We start from the raw sequence: 18,214 nt of genomic DNA on the forward strand, positions 1-18,214 counted from the left end.
TCTTATGCACTCCATATGCATTGCTGCAACACTAAATCTTGAGTGAATTGGAAGCCACTAAAAAGAGTGTACTCTTTTTTTCTACCAGTGTATTATCAACTTTTCTGGATGTACCTGTCACAAATCTTCATTGGTGAAAAGCAAGTTTACGATAATGTTATCACAAACTGTGTGTCCTGTGAAGTGTTCTTATGCAAAAACAAAGACAGCTGAAACAATACATATACATTCTTATAACTATCTTTGTGGTCTGGTATTGCTGTCCTGAACAATACATAAAATGCATTTAAGTGACATCCAATCAAAGATTCATTACCATCTTTCGCAGGTTCTCACAGTGTTTTGAGAAGATACATGGTGGCATACGAAAGACTGGCCCAGAGTATTAGACTGCTCATTGTCACCTGCAACTTGTAGTCTGTGGGGTAGTTCCATATCAACAAAGAGCAGTACACAGAATTTGGTGACACAGTGGTGTACTACAGGGTCAGTGGCAAACGCAAAAATGAATCGAGCCCCATCCATTTGTACACCTAATGCAATCACAGATATTCAAGCACTTATGATCCAGAGTCCAAAGAAGTTGACACATTGTCACGACAAGTGAACATTTCATGTAGGTCTTGTCAAAGTGTTATTACTTATCCAGTTGACTGCAAGTGGCATCTCAATGGTAGACCTAGGTGTCATATACAGGGTGGAAAGTGACCAGTGAGGACGCAGGGTGTTGTACCCATCCCCCTAACCAACAAGTTTGAGGTGCTTTCTCTCACTGAAATTGAAACTGAGCCACTGGGACTCACTTCACCTTTTTTGAGGAAAACCATTTTGCCTGCTGTCAAGAGGAAAAGTGTAAGGGTCTATTAATCGCCAGCAGTTCAAACGTATGGTGAATGATGGTACCTCTAAGAGAAATGTCAGGAAGGGACAGGAAAGGACACCAGGTGCACTCAGTGTGTTTGCCTGGAGGTCTCACACAACACGTTGAAGAGTCTATTCCAGCTGCCATTGAGGGAACAGGGTGCAACCAACTTTGGAACAAATGATGGCTGTCGTCTGGGCTCTGGTGTCAAACTTAAGTCATTCCAGCAACTGGCAGAGAAGGTTGGAAGACCAGCCTTGCACATGTAGTTTCAACAAAGCTCACAATTTGCAGAACTGTCCCTAGAGCTGATTGCAGCCCTTTGATTCTGAGTCGAGTGGAAGCACTAAACCAGAGACTTTGAACATTTTGGGACTAGTTAGGCTGTGACTTCCTGGACTTACACCGTAGGGTTGAGGACTGTAGGATCCCCGTAGGTGTGCCCTTGACATTAGAGGCTGCTATTCAGGTAGCTAACTGTGTATGAGGTGCACACAAGGGTTTTTTAGATTAGGCAACTCTCCACTCTCCATCCAATCCAAATAACAACAGCTGTAGGAAACCCGGAACTACCAGTGTAAGATCGAAACAAATGCCTCCCACACGTGAGGGTATTAAAATTCGAATGGTAAAGTGCAGAAGCATTCACAACAAAGTGCCAGATTCTGAAGTGCTCATGAAAAGCAATGAAGCTCACATAATAGTAGGTACAGAAAGCTGGTTGAAGCCTGAAATTGAGAACAGTGACATTTTTGGGGAAATTTTAAGTGTATATCAAAAGGATAACAAATGGGAAATGGAGGTGGTGTATTTGACATAGTAGACCATAAACTCAAATCTACCGAGATAGAAATTGAAGCTGCATATGATACTGTTTGGGCAAGACACAGTATCAGGGATGGATATAAAATGATAATTGGATCCTTCTATTTTCCACCAGACTCATCTCCTGATGTAACTGAAAGCTTTGGAGAAAACCTCAGTTCACTTGTACACGAGTTCCTCAGTCATACTGTAGTCATCAGTGGAGACTTTAATCATCTGACAATTAATTGGGAAAACTACTGTTTTATTAGTGGTGGGTGTGATAAGACATTCCCGTGAAACATTACTAAATGCCTTGCCTCAAAACTACCTAGAATAGATGGTTAGCATTCCTGAGTATAAATTTAAGTGTCAGGAAGTCGTTTCTGAAAGTATTTGTATGGAGTGTAGCCATGTATGGAAGTGAAACGTGGACAATAAATAGCTTAGGCAAGAAGAAAATAGAAGCTTTCGAAATGTGATGCTACAGAAGAATGCTGAAGATTAGTTGGGTAGATCACATAACTAATGAGGAGGTATTGAACAGAATTGGAGAGAAGAGAAATTTGTGGCACAACTTGACTAGGAGAAGGCATCAGTTGGTGGGGCATATTCTGAGGCATCAAGGGATCACCAATTTAGTATTGGAGGGCAGCGTGGAGGGTAAAAATCGTAGAGGGAGACCAAGAGATGAATACACTAAACAGATTCAGAGGATGCTGGTTTGCAGTAGGTACTGGGAGATGATGAAGCTTGCACAGGATAAAGTAGCATGGAGAGTTGCATCAAACCACTCTCAGGACTGAAGACCCCAACAACAACAACAACAACAACAGAGGCTTGTAATTCTTTTTAAGCCGTCCGGGGTGGCCGAGCGGTTCTAGATGCTACAATCTGGAACTGCGCGACCGCTACGGTCGCAGGTTCGAATCCTGCCTCAGGCATGGATGTGTGTGATGTCCTTAGGTTAGTTAGGTTTAAGTAGTTCTAAGTTCTAGGGGACTGATGACCTCAGAAGTTAAGTCCCATAGTGCTCAGAGCCAATTCTTTTTAATCAATTCCTTGCAGAATTTTTATGATTAATTATAAATTAAAACAGGAAATTGAAAAAAGAAAAAAAAAAAAAAAAAAAAAGGAAACAAAAGTAGCATAGACGGGTCTTGAACCAGGGTCGCCTGGACGGGAGTCTTGCTCGATGGCCACTTGGCTACTCGCTCACTTGCCAGAACAGTGAAACTCTTCTGCATATAAAGAGCAACCCAAACTTAACAGGCAATATTTAAAAAACGAGGCCGCATTGGCACTTACAATTTTAGGGTGTGATAGGTGCCTATCCACACTATAAGCAGGTGAAGTGGGAGCTCATAACTCTACATCTACATCTACATCTACATCTACATCCACAATCTGCAAGCCACCTCACAGTGTGTGGCGGAGGGTACCTTGAGTACCTCTATCGGTTCTCCCTTCTATTCCAGTCTTGTATTGTTCGTGGAAAGAAAGATTGTCGGTATACCACTGCGTGGGCTCTAATCTCTCTGATTTTATCCTCATGATCTCTTTGTGAGATATATGTAGGAGGGAGCAATATGCTGACTGACTCATCAGTGAAGGTATGTTCTCGAAACTTCAACAAAAGCCTGTATCGAGCTACTGAGTGTCTCTCTTGCAGAGTCTTCCACTGAAGTTTATCTATAATCTCTGTAACGCTTTCGCGATTACTAAATGATCCTGTAATGAAGCGCACTGCTCTCCGTTGGATCTTCTCTATCTCTTCTATCAACCATATCTGGCACAGATCCCACACCAGTGAGCTGTATTCAAGTAGTGAGCGAACAAGTGTACTGTAACCTACTTCCTTTGTTTTCAGACTGTATTTCCTTAGGATTCTACCAATGAATCTCAGTCTGGCATCTGCTTCACCGATGATTAATTTTATATGGTCATTCCATTTTAAATCATTCCTAATACCTGTTGTTGTTGTTGTTGTTGTGGTCTTCAGTCCTAAGACTGGTTTGATGCAGCTCTCCATGCTACTCTATTAGGTGCAAGCTTCTTCATCTCCCAGTACTTACTGCAACCTACGTCCTTCTGAATCTGCTTAGTGTATTCATCTCTTGGTCTCCCTCTACGATTTTTACCCTCCACGCTGCCCTCCAATGCTAAATTTGTGATCCCTTGATGCCTCAAAACATGTCCTACCAACCGATCCCTTCTTCTAGTCAAGTTGTGCCACAAACTTCTCTTCTCCCCAATCCTATTCAATACCTCCTCATTAGTTACGTGATCTACCCACGTTATCTTCAGCATTCTTCTGTAGCACCACATTTCGAAACCTTCTATTCTCTTCTTGTCCAAACTAGTTATCGTCCATGTTTCACTTCCATACATGGCTACACTCCATACAAATACTTTCAGAAACGACTTCCTGACACTTAAATCTATACTCGATGTTAACAAATTTCTCTTCTTCAGAAACAATTTCCTTGCCATTGCCAGTCTACATTTTATATCCTCTCTACTTCGACCATCATCAGTTATTTTACTCCCTAAATAGCAAAACTCCTTTACTACTTTAAGTGCCTCATTTCCTAATCTAATTCCCTCAGCATAACCCGATTTAATTTGACTACATTCCATTATCCTCGTTTTGCTTTTGTTGATGTTCATCTTATATCCTCCTTTCAAGACACTGTCCATTCCGTTCAACTGCTCTTCCAAGTCCTTTGCTGTCTCTGACAGAATTACAATGTCATCGGCGAACTTCAAAGTTTTTATTTCTTCTCCATGTATTTTAATTCCTACTCCGAATTTCTCTTTTGTTTCCTTTACTGCTTGCTCAATATACAGATTGAATAACATCGGGGAGAGGCTACAACCCTGCCTCACTCCCTTCCCAACCACTGCTTCCCTTTCATGCCCCTCGACTCTTATAACTGCCATCTGGTTTCTGTACAAATTGTAAATAGCCTTTCGCTCCCTGTATTTTACCCCTGCCACCTTCAGAATTTGAAAGAGAGTATTCCAGTTAACATTGTCAAAAGCTTTCTGTAAGTCTACAAATGCTAGAAACGTAGGTTTGCCTTTTCTTAATCTTTCTTCTAAGATAAGTCGTATGGTTAGTATTGCCTCACGTGTTCAAAAATTTCTACGGAATCCAAACTGATCTTCCCCGAGGTCCGCTTCTACCAGTTCTTCCATTTGTCTGTATAGAATTCGCGTTACTATTTTGCAGCTGTGACTTATTAAACTGATAGTTCGTTAATTTTCACATCTGTCAACACCTGCTTTCTTTGGGATTGGAATTATTATATTCTTCTTGAAGTCTGAGGGTATTTCTCCTGTCTCATACATCTTGCTCACCAGATGGTAGAGTTTTATCAGGGCTGGCTCTCCCAAGGCTATCAATAGTTCTAATGGAATGTTGTCTATTCCGGGGGCCTTGTTTCGACGCAGGTCTTTCAGTGCTCTGTCAAACTCTTCACGCAGTATCTTATCTCCCATTTCGTCTTCATCTACATCCTCTTCCATTTCCATAATATTGTCCTCAAGTACATCGCCCTTGTATAGACCCTCTATATACTCCTTCCACCTTTCTGCCTTCCCTTCTTTGCTTAGAACTGGGTTGCCATCTGAGCTCTTGATATTGATACAAGTGGTTCTCTTCTCTCCAAAGGTCTCTTTAATTTTCCTGTAGGCAGTATCTATCTTACTCCTAGTGAGACAGGCCTCTACATCCTTACATTTGTCCTCTAACCATCCCTGCTTAGCCATTTTGCACTTCCTGTCGATCTCATTTTTGAGACGTTTGTATTCCTTTCCTAATACCTATTCCCAGATAATTTATGGAAGTAACTGCTTCCAGTTGCTGACCTGCTATATTGGAGCTAAATGATAAAGGATCTTTCTTTCTATGTTTTCGCAGCACATTACACTTGTCTAAATTGAGATTCAATTGACATTCACTGCACCATGTGTCAGTTCGTTGCAGATCCTCCTGCATTTCAGTACAAACTCGATGCACCTCCCAGAAGGTCCCCTCATAAGTGCTAACGTGTACTATATCGCACATGGCATCTGGCCTGCCGAGGAGCACCACAGTCCGGGACCCTTGGATAAATCACAAATATCCACTGCATTATGGCACTCTCAAACAGACCTGGACTGCAGGCAGGTGAATGAGACTAGATCTGATGGGCAGGGCTTACAAATTAGTGAGAAATGATGGGCTTCAGACTGGCAGAGATTTTTCCAATGTTTTTTCAAATTTCCCTGATATTTCCCAGATTTCCCTGACATGTTTGAAATTCCCTGATATTCTCTGATTTCCAGAATTTGCGGCAACTCTGGCTCTACTGAGCACCCAACGTGGTGGTTTCCTTTCAGGTTCCACATTATCTGGCACATTAATCCAGACTGGGTAGCAATCGCTTCCGTGCAAGTCGTCGACCACTTCCTATTGAGCAGTGTGAGCATGTCCTGGAGAGAAAAATGAGAGATCGATGGCCAGTGCAAAAGTGTGTGCTCTGTCCCATATTGAGCAAATGTGCGCGAGGTGACACGAGAAGCCTCTCAATTTCCCTAGCCTGGGACAGATAGTTGCAGAGCCCCAAAGCACATTGTGTGCATTAAAATCACCACAGTGCAGCTGTGTAACAAGGTCATTTAGAGCCCCTTCATTGAGCGCATCATGTGACAGCACATAGAGTGAGCGTATTGTCAACAGATTATGCACATGCACTGATTTGGCAACTGCTTGTAAATTCGTTGTAAGTGAGAGAGGCAAGGAGTGGAAGTCGGTACCGACAAAAATACCTACTCCTCCTCCCAGGCCATCCTTTTTGTGGAGTACATAGCCTCAGAGTTCAGGGGCATATGACTCAGTGAAATTAGTCTCCTGGAGACACAGACACAATAGTCTACCCTGAGATAGTAGACGGAGTTCCTCCACATGCATCCTGAAACCCAGCAAGTTCCACTGAGGTATGGGAGTCATTCATCCTGTCTCTCCACAGGGGTGGGAAGGTCGCAGTGGGTGAAGGTTCAGTGGTGGGGCGAGACGAGTGCCCATCACACACCTCATACTCCATCAGCTCTGGGGAAGAGTCAGATGAAGCATCAGGTAGAATCACATCGACATGGTCCAATGATTTATCACTTGATTTTGTGTGTTGTTGCTGCTTTACAGTAGCTTTTCACTGTTCTGAGGGCTCTGCTTGAGCCGAAGTAGGAGTGGTAATGGCCATGCTGGGTTACTCAACAGCCTCAGCCATCAGAGGTGCCTGGGGTTCTCCCAAGTACCTTTGTCTGCTGATCTAGGGGATGCTACAGGCTCTGAAACACTTGCTACCTTGTAAGTGCACTGACATGTGCAGGTGTTTTCTGTTCACACTCAACACCTCTGTTTGTGTATAACCATTAGCTTTGGGAGCATGTTCCTGAAGCATCAGCACAACAGATGTAACAAATGAGGGAGGCTGCATGGACTTGTAGATCTTTTTGGCTTCACCATAGAGGATACGATAATTCCTGTACTTTTCTGTTTTTATTTTCTGTACTTCGCATTTCTCTAGAAAGATTCTGCAGTCTCTATTCCAAACAGGGTGGTTTCCAGAGCATTCGATACATTTGGCTGGAGATGAGCAACCAGCACCTTCATGAGCAGCCTTACTGCAGTTGCTGCACGTCGCTTTTCCTTTACACCCGAAAGTTGTATGCTGGTATTTAAAATAGCACATTGGATTTGGGAAATAAGGCCTCATGCTAAGGTGAAGGAAGCCAGCCTTAACGTGCTCAGGAACTTTCATGCTACTGAATGTCAGGATACAGGAGTTGGATTTGATAATATTTCCATCCACGCTATTCGTGATGGCAACTATACACTATGTGATCAAAAGTATCTGGACACCCCCAAAAACATAAGTTTTTCATATTAGGAGCATTGTTCTGCCACCTACTGCCAGGTACTCCATATCAGCGTGACCTCAGTAGTCATTAGACATCATGAGAGAGCAGAATGAGGCACTCTGCGACACTCACGGACTTCGACCATGGTCAGGTGACTGTGTGTCACTTGTGTCATACGTCTGTACGCGAGATTTCCACACCCCTAAAATCCCTAGATCCACTGTTTCCCATGTGATAGTGAAGAGGAAACATGAAGGGACAGGTACAGAACAAAAGCGTACAGGCTGATCTTGTCTATTGACTGACAGAGATCATCAGCAGTTGAAGAGGGTCGTCATGTGAGATGGATCCACTGCAAGTACTATGACAGTTAGAATGCCAGATGAGAAAACTTGGATTTCATGGTCGAGCAGCTGCTCATAACCCACACATCATGCCGGTAAATGCCAAACGATGCCTCGCTTGGTGTATGGAGCATACACATTGGACGATTGAAGAGTGGAAAAACGTTGTTTGGAATGATGAATCATGGTACACAATGTGTCGACCCAATGGCAGGGTATGGGTATGGCAAATGCCCTGTGAACGTCATCTGTCAGCGTGTTTAGTGCCAACAGCAAAATTTGGAAACGGTGGTGTTATGGTGTGGTCATGTTTTTCATGGAGGGAGCTTGCATCCCTTGTTGTTTTGCGTGGCACTATCACAGAGCAGTCCTACATTGATGTTTTAAGCACCTTCTTGCTTCCCACTGTTGAAGAGCAATTCGGGGATGGCGACTGCAACTTTCAACATGATCAAGCACCTGTTCATAGTGCACAGCCTGTGGTTACACAAGAATAACATCCTTGTAATGGACTGGCCTGCACAGATTCTTGACCTGAATCCTATAGAACATCTTTGGGATGTTTTAGAATGCCGACTTCATGCCAGGCTTCACCAACCAACATTGATACCTCTCATCAGTGCAGCACTCCATGAAGAATGGGCTGTCATTCCCCAAGAAACCTCTCAGCACCTTACTGAACATATGCCTGCGAGAGTGGAAACTGTCATCAAGGCTAAGTGTTGGCCAACACCATATTGAATTCCAGCATTACTGATGGAGGGTGCCACAAAATTGTATGTTATTTTCAGCCAGGTGTCCCGATACTTTTGATCATGTAGTGTACCTTCTGGAGACCACTTATGTTACAATCCTTCCTTGGGAATGTTGGCTAGATCCCTGCATGTCACAACATCCAGGGTGCTGTCCAGTTCAGTGTTTATTGCATATTCCCCAAGGCATTTAGCAGTTTGTAGGTTAGTGGCTTGCTGGGAATCTGAAGTTTCCATTAGCAGGGTCCCAGTATCAAACGCTTTACTGATTTTAAGGAGCCACAGATTCCCTCCAAACCCATTTGTATACAGAAGGGCAAAATCTTCTGAAAACTACCCTCCTTCCATTTCACCATGAGAAACACATTCTGAGGACCATCATGTATTCTGTTACTAGAGACTGTACCTTCCAAATAAACTCCTGAGTCAGGAGGATTGTCTACACAAGCCCTCTTGTTAGACTGGGTGTTAGTACCTTCCAGCACCTATCCTTTTCGCTGGGAGAAGAAAAGGAAAATTTTGGAGGATCCTTTTGGTGCCATGAGCAGCTATGGAAATAAGGGTCCACTCAGACAGGGTCCCATGTGCCTGAATAAGCCTTATACAACTGAGGTGTGGCAGGTTCCCCTGAGGTTGCCAGCTAGCAACTGTTACACCTCAACAGGCTTGCATCTCATCAGTGCACAGCACACCTTGAGATTCAAGGTTTTTTTAATAGAGGTTTTTATCATCCTCACGATCCGAGTGGTCAAGCCAAAAAAACCCTTCCCTGTGACATACAACGTTCCACTGCTGTGCTGCACAGTAGCCACTGAAGCATGCCCAGAGCTTACAGTGACAGAGAACTAACAGCCTTGACCAGTCCCCAGCTCAGAAACCCTGCGGTCACCAAGCCCATACCCAGCAAACGAATGCTGATCCCCTGAAGGACGTTTTCCTCAAATCCTGATGCCAAAGTAGAGGACTGACCAACTTCTTTTTAAACTGAGCACAATGCAGCCACAGTAAATAGGACAGTGAGAAGTCAGTTCTGAGGAGAAGGGTTGTAAGAACATCTGGGAAGCTGAATTGCTTCTGACCTTTCTGGGAGGCTGAATTGCTTCTGACCTTAAGTGGAGGATGAAATTATTCTACATTTGCATCTATACTGTGCAAGCCACATTATGGTGTGTGGTTAAGGATAATTTGTGTATCAATGTCACTCCTCCTTTGCCTGTTCAAGTAATGTATGGTTCATGGGAAGAACAATTGCTGGTAACCCTCTGTGTGGGCTCAAATATCTCTGGTTTTAACTTGATGGCCTTTTTGTGAGATATACATAGGAGAAAACCAAATAATGGCTCACTCTTCTAGAAAAGTATACTCTCGAAATTTTAACAGTAAACTATACCATGGTGCATAATGCCTTTTTTTCAAATGTCTGCCACTGGAGATGGCCGAGTCTCTCAGTGACACTTTTGTGCTTACTAAATGATCCTGTAATGAAATGTGCTGTTCTTCTTTGCACATTCTGGAAGGGCACTGCTATAGTCACTTACTAACATTCATTTGGTCCTCAGCAAGCTTCATGTAGGCTACTGAAACACACTCTATGACTCTTTTGAGAAGTTTTGCCATGAATATTATCAGGCAGACTTTAGATCTGTATACAACTGATTATTATACAACTTTTTATTATAGAACTCATTTTTTTATACAACAGTATCTGATTCATAAACAGCAAAATAAGTGCTCATGAAGAGGGGGCAAGGTAAGAGTACCTCAGGAGGGGATGGATGGGGGCGGGAGAAGGGAGGGTGCGTTCTGCAGCCACTATAATTTTTAATAAATAATTTTAGGTTCAAATGGTTCAAATGGCTCTGAGCACTATGTCTAAGCATTTCTGTTCACTGTCAATATGTGTAAAGCGCTGTTTTGTTAGCATCTCGCTCACCTGGTGGAACAATGACATGTTTTGATTTAAGGTCAAATATGGCACCATTTTTTGTCAAGTTTGCTGCTATTTTTTGCAGATTTTGGTATTTGTTTCTGACGGTTTATTTCTGAAGTACTATTATGATTCTAATTTTGTCTTATTTCATTGTTTTTCACTGTTAAGTTGAAACTGAAAATGTAATTATCAATAATTTTACGTTTATTGACATCACAATTTACGTTTATTTACATTGTTAAAAGAATATTTATATTAAACGCAGCAAACCCGGAGCACAGTCCCACTGCAGGTAGTCTGTCTACAGCTTGGTAAACAAAAATTGGATTTTCACTATTTCATACAATTACTGACCAAATTTAAAAATTTAAAATGCTTTCATAATCTACTCATTAAGAGCTACAATCTTATGTTTCAGGTTTGACACTATAACTCAAGAACATCAGTTAGAAACAGTGTAGGTGCAATGAGGCAGCACAGTACCCATACTATATTCATCCAGCATCTGAGAATGTAAGCACTTAGTGTCTCCCAACAAACTTGACACGTAACTTGAAACCATCATGAAACTTTTTCTCACACCCCTCACAAAAAGATGAAAAGAAAAAAGTTTATTGCTTATTGCGTTTACACTGTTCATGCGTTGAAACAGCAGCATCAGATATTATGTTTTAACTGATTACTTCTTTCCTACCAGTTCTATTCATAACACATTTTTAGACAGTATCCACTCATACCACTGAAGTACCCGCAAAAGCATGTCATTGCACGATGCATAGTTCAGAAGATACGATGTTTCAATGTTTCATACATGGGAGTTCACTTCTTTAAAGAATCAGTGGTGGGGGTTTATGGTTAAATCTAATGGATTTAAAAAAACGTACCAATAGTGTAAAATTAGATGCTCTGAGTTCAAATTTAAATATGCGTGAAAATTGCCTTCAACACAACACCAGAAATTTAACAAAGTCCACATATCCTAGTGACATGGACAGTTGTTTTTCCTTAAATTATGAAGGGGTTTGAATACCTTCAGAATATCTTACATGACTGAGACCTGCCATTCTACGTACAAGTAATAGACTTATTGCCATGTCAGCATTAATAAAGGTCATTATCATCCCAGGGATTAAACAAGAACCTACATCTATGAACGCAGACTTAAGAGATGTACCGTGTCAGGAGAGTTGTAAGCCTAATATGAAGGTACAACCCAGCGCATTTCAGTGTTTTCTGCACTTCTGCCTGAAGTATCTGTCCCTTCACATTTCTCAAAAGATTACTTCTTTAATTGGTAAAAATTTGTCTTCCCACATAATGAAGCAATTTTCACTTTTCGATCTTAATAGTGGCAATGTTTTATTTAGGGATGTCAAATTTCCCACTTTTTTTGCGTAACAAATCATACCAAAAATTAAAGTTTTGAGATGTGTTTAATGTAGCACATCAATTAAACTACATATTTCTGTAGGATGCACATATAGACACAAAAATCACCAAACATGGCAATTTAGCTTCACAAATACACAAATCAACATAGCACCTGCTTTGTTTGCTTCCATCAGCCAATCACAGTACAGGACAAATAACATCACACAAACATGTATCTGGTGGTAAAACAGTACACTGAGAATATTCACTCCAATATTTAGCCAAATTACTTTTTTTATTTCATAAATGAAGTTTGTGATGACAGCATTACTTCCTGAGTAGGCTGGGGGCTAGGTCATATGCCATCTTGATTTACGTGTTTTCAAAACAAAAGAACTGTATTTGGTGTTTCTCACATTTATACTTGCATATTACATAAATATCTATTTTAACTGATATATCACATTAAAGATATCCCAAAAATGTGGCATTTTTTGTACAGCAGGTTGTGCAAAATTGGTAGGAAAATTGAAGTCAGTGACTAAAACTGTTACTAGAATCTAGCTCCTTTGATGTTGTATCTAGAGGCATACTATTTTACGTATCAACTACAATTTTAAGATTACACACAATTCTCCGAAATGAGAGAGAGTCAAAATCCAATTTCAGCATTTAATAACTACTAGTTACCATTATTGGAAAACTGCTGGCCTCAGGTTTGCAATATTTTTACACAGGAATAGGAAATAATATCAAATTTCACATTAGGTCACTAAAAATTGCCATTTCACATTATTATTTTCTTGCAAAGTCTTCCTGTCCCTAAAAATAGGTTTAGCTATGTATGACCTTCAGGCAGTGATGCTTGTGCCAATGGTACAAAGATGAAAAGTCTTTTATAAATTAAGATTATAGTACTTCCGTGTCACAACAAATATGGTATCCCAATGATCCTGAACAAATATTATTGTCACTTTTATTAATTTTATTTTGTTAATTATTATATTCACTTTTTTTGTAGATATCCAAAACTAGATGATAACCATTGTTATTTTAGGCATGAAGTACCTGGCAGCACAGTTGCAATAAGAAATTGGTTCTTGTGCTTTGCTTTACTTTCCACAATTTTCAATCAAGTGTACTTTATTCAGATAACTGCAGAGGGCAACAAAAGAACGTGTAACTATAAGTCTTATACAACTAACAAAAACACAGTTGTCTTAGAAAAAACTGATAAGAAGAACTGCTTACTTTTAATAGTAATTTAAATTAGATTTTCCTTCCCGATTTTTCATTGCACTATATCTCAATGCAGTGATTAATATAACATCAAGATTATAAGCCACAAATATCTAGTAAGATGGCATCCTCAAAATGAGGGAGACATTATCCACAGCATTATAGAATACACAGCAAAGAAATCTGAGCGAGTCTATGTTCCCGACAAATGTGTTACATTAATCAGAAATGCAAAGAGGAGATCCCCAACATTTAAAAGAACAGAGCTTTGAGGAGTTCACGAATTTAAAACCACTGTATGATGAAGTAACTATAATATACCAAATAACACTGATGGGAATCCATTTAAGATCAGTGATGTGGAGCTCTTACATTTTGAGAAAGGTAGTGACTGTTTTTCTCAAAAGGGCAATTACAAACAGCTGGAATGGCAAACTGTTAATTTCAAACCCAAAAAAGTGTTCTGTGGATAATATTTGGGAAGAAATTTGTGTAAAACCTGTGTACACAATGTAGTTAACAATTCCACGCACCAAAGTAAATTATTTGAAGAGCTTGATAACTAGTAACATAATTCCCGGGTTCTACAGCAGTTATTTTTAACAATATTTGTTAGCTTTGTCTGGAAATTATTGGCTTGTGACTTTCATATATTTTTTTGTGTTTTGGAAAGTTAATGTATTTATATTTTTATTGAACAATGGAAAGACAGTTAGTACTCACCATACAGCGGAGATGCTGAGTCACAGAAAGTACAACAAAAAGACTGCCACACAATAAGCTTCCAGCCAACAAGATCTTTGTCAAAAATAGAAAATAGATGCACACATGCGCTCACGCAAACGCAACTCACACACACATGACCATAGTCTCTGGCAGCTTCAATTGCTAGAGACCGCAGTCACGTGTGTTGATTTTTATTTCATATTTTATTTCCTTACTGAATTTTTTTAATGACATGAATCTCTTTTGCAATAAATTAGCATAAACAAACAAATAACATTATTTATTCTCTCTGAGTTTTAGACCCTTCTTATAATTTAGTACCCAACACTTTACAGAAAGTAAATGGTAGTTGAGATTTAATCTGGCACTCACCTCCGATCTCTATTTGTTCTTTGTACAACTGGAGCTCTATGATGCTCCTCAGTACCTGAATTCATCTCATCACAACTGTTAATGACCAACTGTCGCCTAGAAACAACACACATTTTTATGTAGGTAATGAACTTTGTCTGTAGGAGAACGAGAGACAATATCAATCATTCATAAGAATCTGTTTTGATTTGCGTGTCAAATAAGCAATTACATAACTGAATCTTCTACATGATTCCATTCCATGCATCAGCATTTGATTGTTATAACCATAATTGCCCATTTGAAGGTCATCATATAGGAGACAACACTTTGCAATAGAAAATACAATTTTATACTCTTCTCCCAACATTACTGTCAATAAAGACATGCCTTTAGACTCTTTAACTACTACTACTACTACTACACAAATTGCTTATGGCTAACATGAAAGTAAAGGGTCAAAAGTGAACTCGGCACAGTCACGGGGATGTCACAGGGTTAAAATGATGGAAAGTGGAAATGATCAGAATTAAGCATATTTTCTCCCAGTTATTTTCTACAAAACTGATTTCCTTGCTAAGCTGTCTGTCATGAGGTCACATTCAACTGCAGAACTGAGGGCACTAGTCACCAGATGGAAGGGGTAATAAAAAATGAACAGACATGCAGAAAAAAAGACCCTTATCGGTTGAGATTTTAGATAATGTTTTCCATCCAACTCTCTCTTTCTCTGTCCCTTAGCTCTACAGCTGCATAGGAACTCATTCAAAAATGGATGCACAAAGCCTGTTCCCTCACTTTCAACATTTGACAAGTGGGTAAGTGAATTCAATTGTGTCTGATATTCTTGACCACATCGAGGATTTCCCGAGATTGCAACTACAGACGAAAATATTGAGACAGTATACATGGTAATGGAAAATCTGTGGTTCAAGAGGCATGAATTATCAGAAGAAATAATGGCACAAAATTTTTGAACAGAACAAGTGTTGTATTCGTTCAATGCTGACCACAAGCAGGTGTGAAAAAGAATCTTTCATCAGCAACGTTAGTAGCAGTTTAAAAAAAAATTGATTCTGCACAATGATTTGTCACTGTGGATGATACTTGAGTCCACCACTTCACTCTATAAACAAAACAGCAAGTGGATCAATGGATGGAACGCTTCGGGCCTTCTCCAAAAATGACAAGTCAGTTTCATTAGAAGGAAATGTGTTCTCGTATTATGACGTTCTTAGATAATACAAATCTCCTTCATCATAACCAACATGGATTCCGCAAACAGAGATCATGTGAAACTCAGCTCGCCCTATTTGCCCAAGAAATTCACAGTGCCGTAGACACTGGCGAGCAGATTGATGCCGTATTCCTGGACTTCAGGAAGGCATTTGATACGGTTCCGCACTTACGTTTAGTGAAAAAAATACGAGCCTACGGAATATCGGACCAGGTTTGTGACTGGATTCAGGATTTCCTAGAAGAAAGAACACAACATGTCATTCTTAACGGTTCAAAATCTGCAGATGTAGAGGTAATTTCGGGAGTACCGCAGGGAAGCGTGATAGGACCTTTATTGTTTACAATATACATAAATGACTTAGTTGACAACATCGGTAGCTCCGTGAGGCTATTTGCAGATGACACGGTTGTCTACAAGAAAGTAGCAACATCAGAAGACTCGTACGTACTCCAGGAGGACCTGCAGAGGATTAATGCATGGTGCGACAGCTGGCAGCTTTCCCTAAACGTAGATAAATGTAATATAATGCGCATACATAGGGGCAGAAATCCATTCCAGTACGATTATGCCATAGGTGGTAAATCATTGGAAGCGGTAACGACCGTAAAATACTTAGGAGTTACTATCCGGAGCGATCTGAAGTGGAATGATCACATAAAACAAATAGTGGGAAAAGCAGGCGCCAGGTTGAGATTCATAGGAAGAATTCTAAGAAAATGTGACTCATCGACGAAAGAAGTAGCTTACAAAACGCTTGTTCGTCCGATTCTTGAGTATTGCTCATCAGTATGGGACCCTTACCAGGTTGGATTAATAGAAGAGATAGACATGATCCAGCGAAAAGCAGCGCGATTCGTCATAGGGACATTTAGTCAGCGCGAGAGCGTTACGGAGATGCTGAACAAGCTCCAGTGGCGGACACTTCAAGAAAGGCGTTACGCAATACGGAGAGGTTTATTATCGAAATTACGAGAGAGCACATTCCGGGAAGAGATGGGCAACATATTACTACCGCCCACATATATCTCGCGTAATGATCACAACGAAAAGATCCGAGAAATTAGAGCAAATACGGAGACTTACAAGCAGTCGTTCTTTCCACGCACAATTCGTGAATGGAACAGGGAAGGGGGGATCAGATAGTGGTACAATAAGTACCCTCCGCCACACACCGTAAGGTGGCTCGCGGAGTATAGATGTAGATGTAATGTAACAGGTATTTTACCATTAATTATGTAGCAAAAGGTAAAAAAAAAAAAAAAAATCTGGTAAACTATAAAAGTGTTCTAGATGAAAGAATATGTGAGAAAGAAACTGGGTTACAAAAGGGCAGGCAGAAGCCAATACATTTTTCTCAGCACTATAAACATTCACATAGGTGCTTTGGAAATAGGGAACCAAAAGCTTTGAAGAACAAATTGCTCTGCAAAAAGTTGCACAAGTGAAATTATGAGTTGAGAACACAATGGGTTCTGTCTATAGTTATTTATATGTGGGCTATAGGAATGAGCTCAATAATTAGGCTATCTTCAGAAAATCTGTGTGACTAAATTAATGAGTATAGAACAATTCAATAAATGTTAAGGGAAACATTTCTGTTCTTACTAGACTTTGATGTCAAAGAAAAGCAACAGGTAGGAGATACAGATTTAATCAATCTATGTGGTCCAAGCCCTATCTCATCGAACAAAGAACGAGTTCTATAAACTATAATCCGTCCATTCGTACTTGGAAAGTAAAAAATGTTAAAGGTTCATATGGAAGAGAATGTAGACAGAAGACATACACTGAGCTGCTTGAGATCTGCTTTTCTGGACACCAAATTACTAACGTATATGAATAGGTATCTGTTCTTTTGGAGATGTCTGAAAGAACAGATACCATTCGTGATCTTGCAGCTCTCAAAGAATGAAATGTCTGAAAGAACAGATACCATTGGTGATCTTGCAGCTCTTGAAGAATGAAATTACAATGAAATCCCATTTAGTTGCTTACAGGTGTTGGTAAATATCAACGGGGACAGTTGAAAATGTGTGTCCCGACCGGTACTCGAACCCGGGATTTCCTGCTTACATGATACCATCTTCAAATAAATAAGGCTTACCGGCCAATGATCTTCTTCAGTGCGGAAGCACTCACACTGCCCGAACTCTTACGGGAATCGGTAGATTGACTGCCGCGAGTAAAGAGTACAGTGGGCAGGGGCACTACAAATGTAGTGTGTGGACAGTAAGTTGTCAGTGTGAGTCTCACGGGGAGCATGCCAGAGATAAGTCCCTGCAGTAGCATTATCCTCTGTGTCCTCGATGGCTCAGCCAGATAGAGTATATGCCATGTAAGCAGGAGATCCTGGGTTCGAGTCCCGGTCGGGGCTCACATTTTAAACTGTCCCCATTGATATCTATTAACACCTGTAAGAAGCTAAAGGTCAGGATTTCATTGTAATTTCATATTACAGACATGTTGAGAAACAAACTAACTGGACTAAAGATAGTGATGGATGGGAAAAAAGGGACGGCACTGATATGACAAGACACAACAGGATTTTATTTCCATTTCACGGTGGCAATCTCACATTGTCACATTAGAGGACAAGAGAATTTGGGGCATACGATAACAGGACCATGACAGGTATGTTGAATTAAACAAAACTATTCAGAAATTTCTTTGAAGGATACAAGATGTTAC

At 40.5% G+C, this 18,214-nt stretch overlaps 1 protein-coding gene across 6 annotated transcripts in view; it reads right to left on the bottom strand.

The window, feature by feature from the left end:
• Positions 1-18,214, bottom strand: part of LOC124601711 (telomeric repeat-binding factor 2-interacting protein 1-like) — a 200,141-nt gene that overhangs the window by 57,914 nt on the left and 124,013 nt on the right. For all 6 annotated transcript variants that reach the window (XR_006978582.1, XM_047136269.1, XM_047136266.1 and 3 more), the window contains one exon: positions 14,308-14,403. Coding sequence is in view for 5 of the 6 variants with exons in the window: in XM_047136269.1 (XP_046992225.1) it covers positions 14,308-14,403 (96 nt within the window). In the remaining variant the exon portion in view is untranslated. The remainder of the gene's footprint in view (positions 1-14,307; positions 14,404-18,214) is intronic.

Source organism: Schistocerca americana, chromosome 1, assembly GCF_021461395.2.
Source record: "Schistocerca americana isolate TAMUIC-IGC-003095 chromosome 1, iqSchAmer2.1, whole genome shotgun sequence".
NCBI lineage: Eukaryota > Metazoa > Arthropoda > Insecta > Orthoptera > Acrididae > Schistocerca > Schistocerca americana.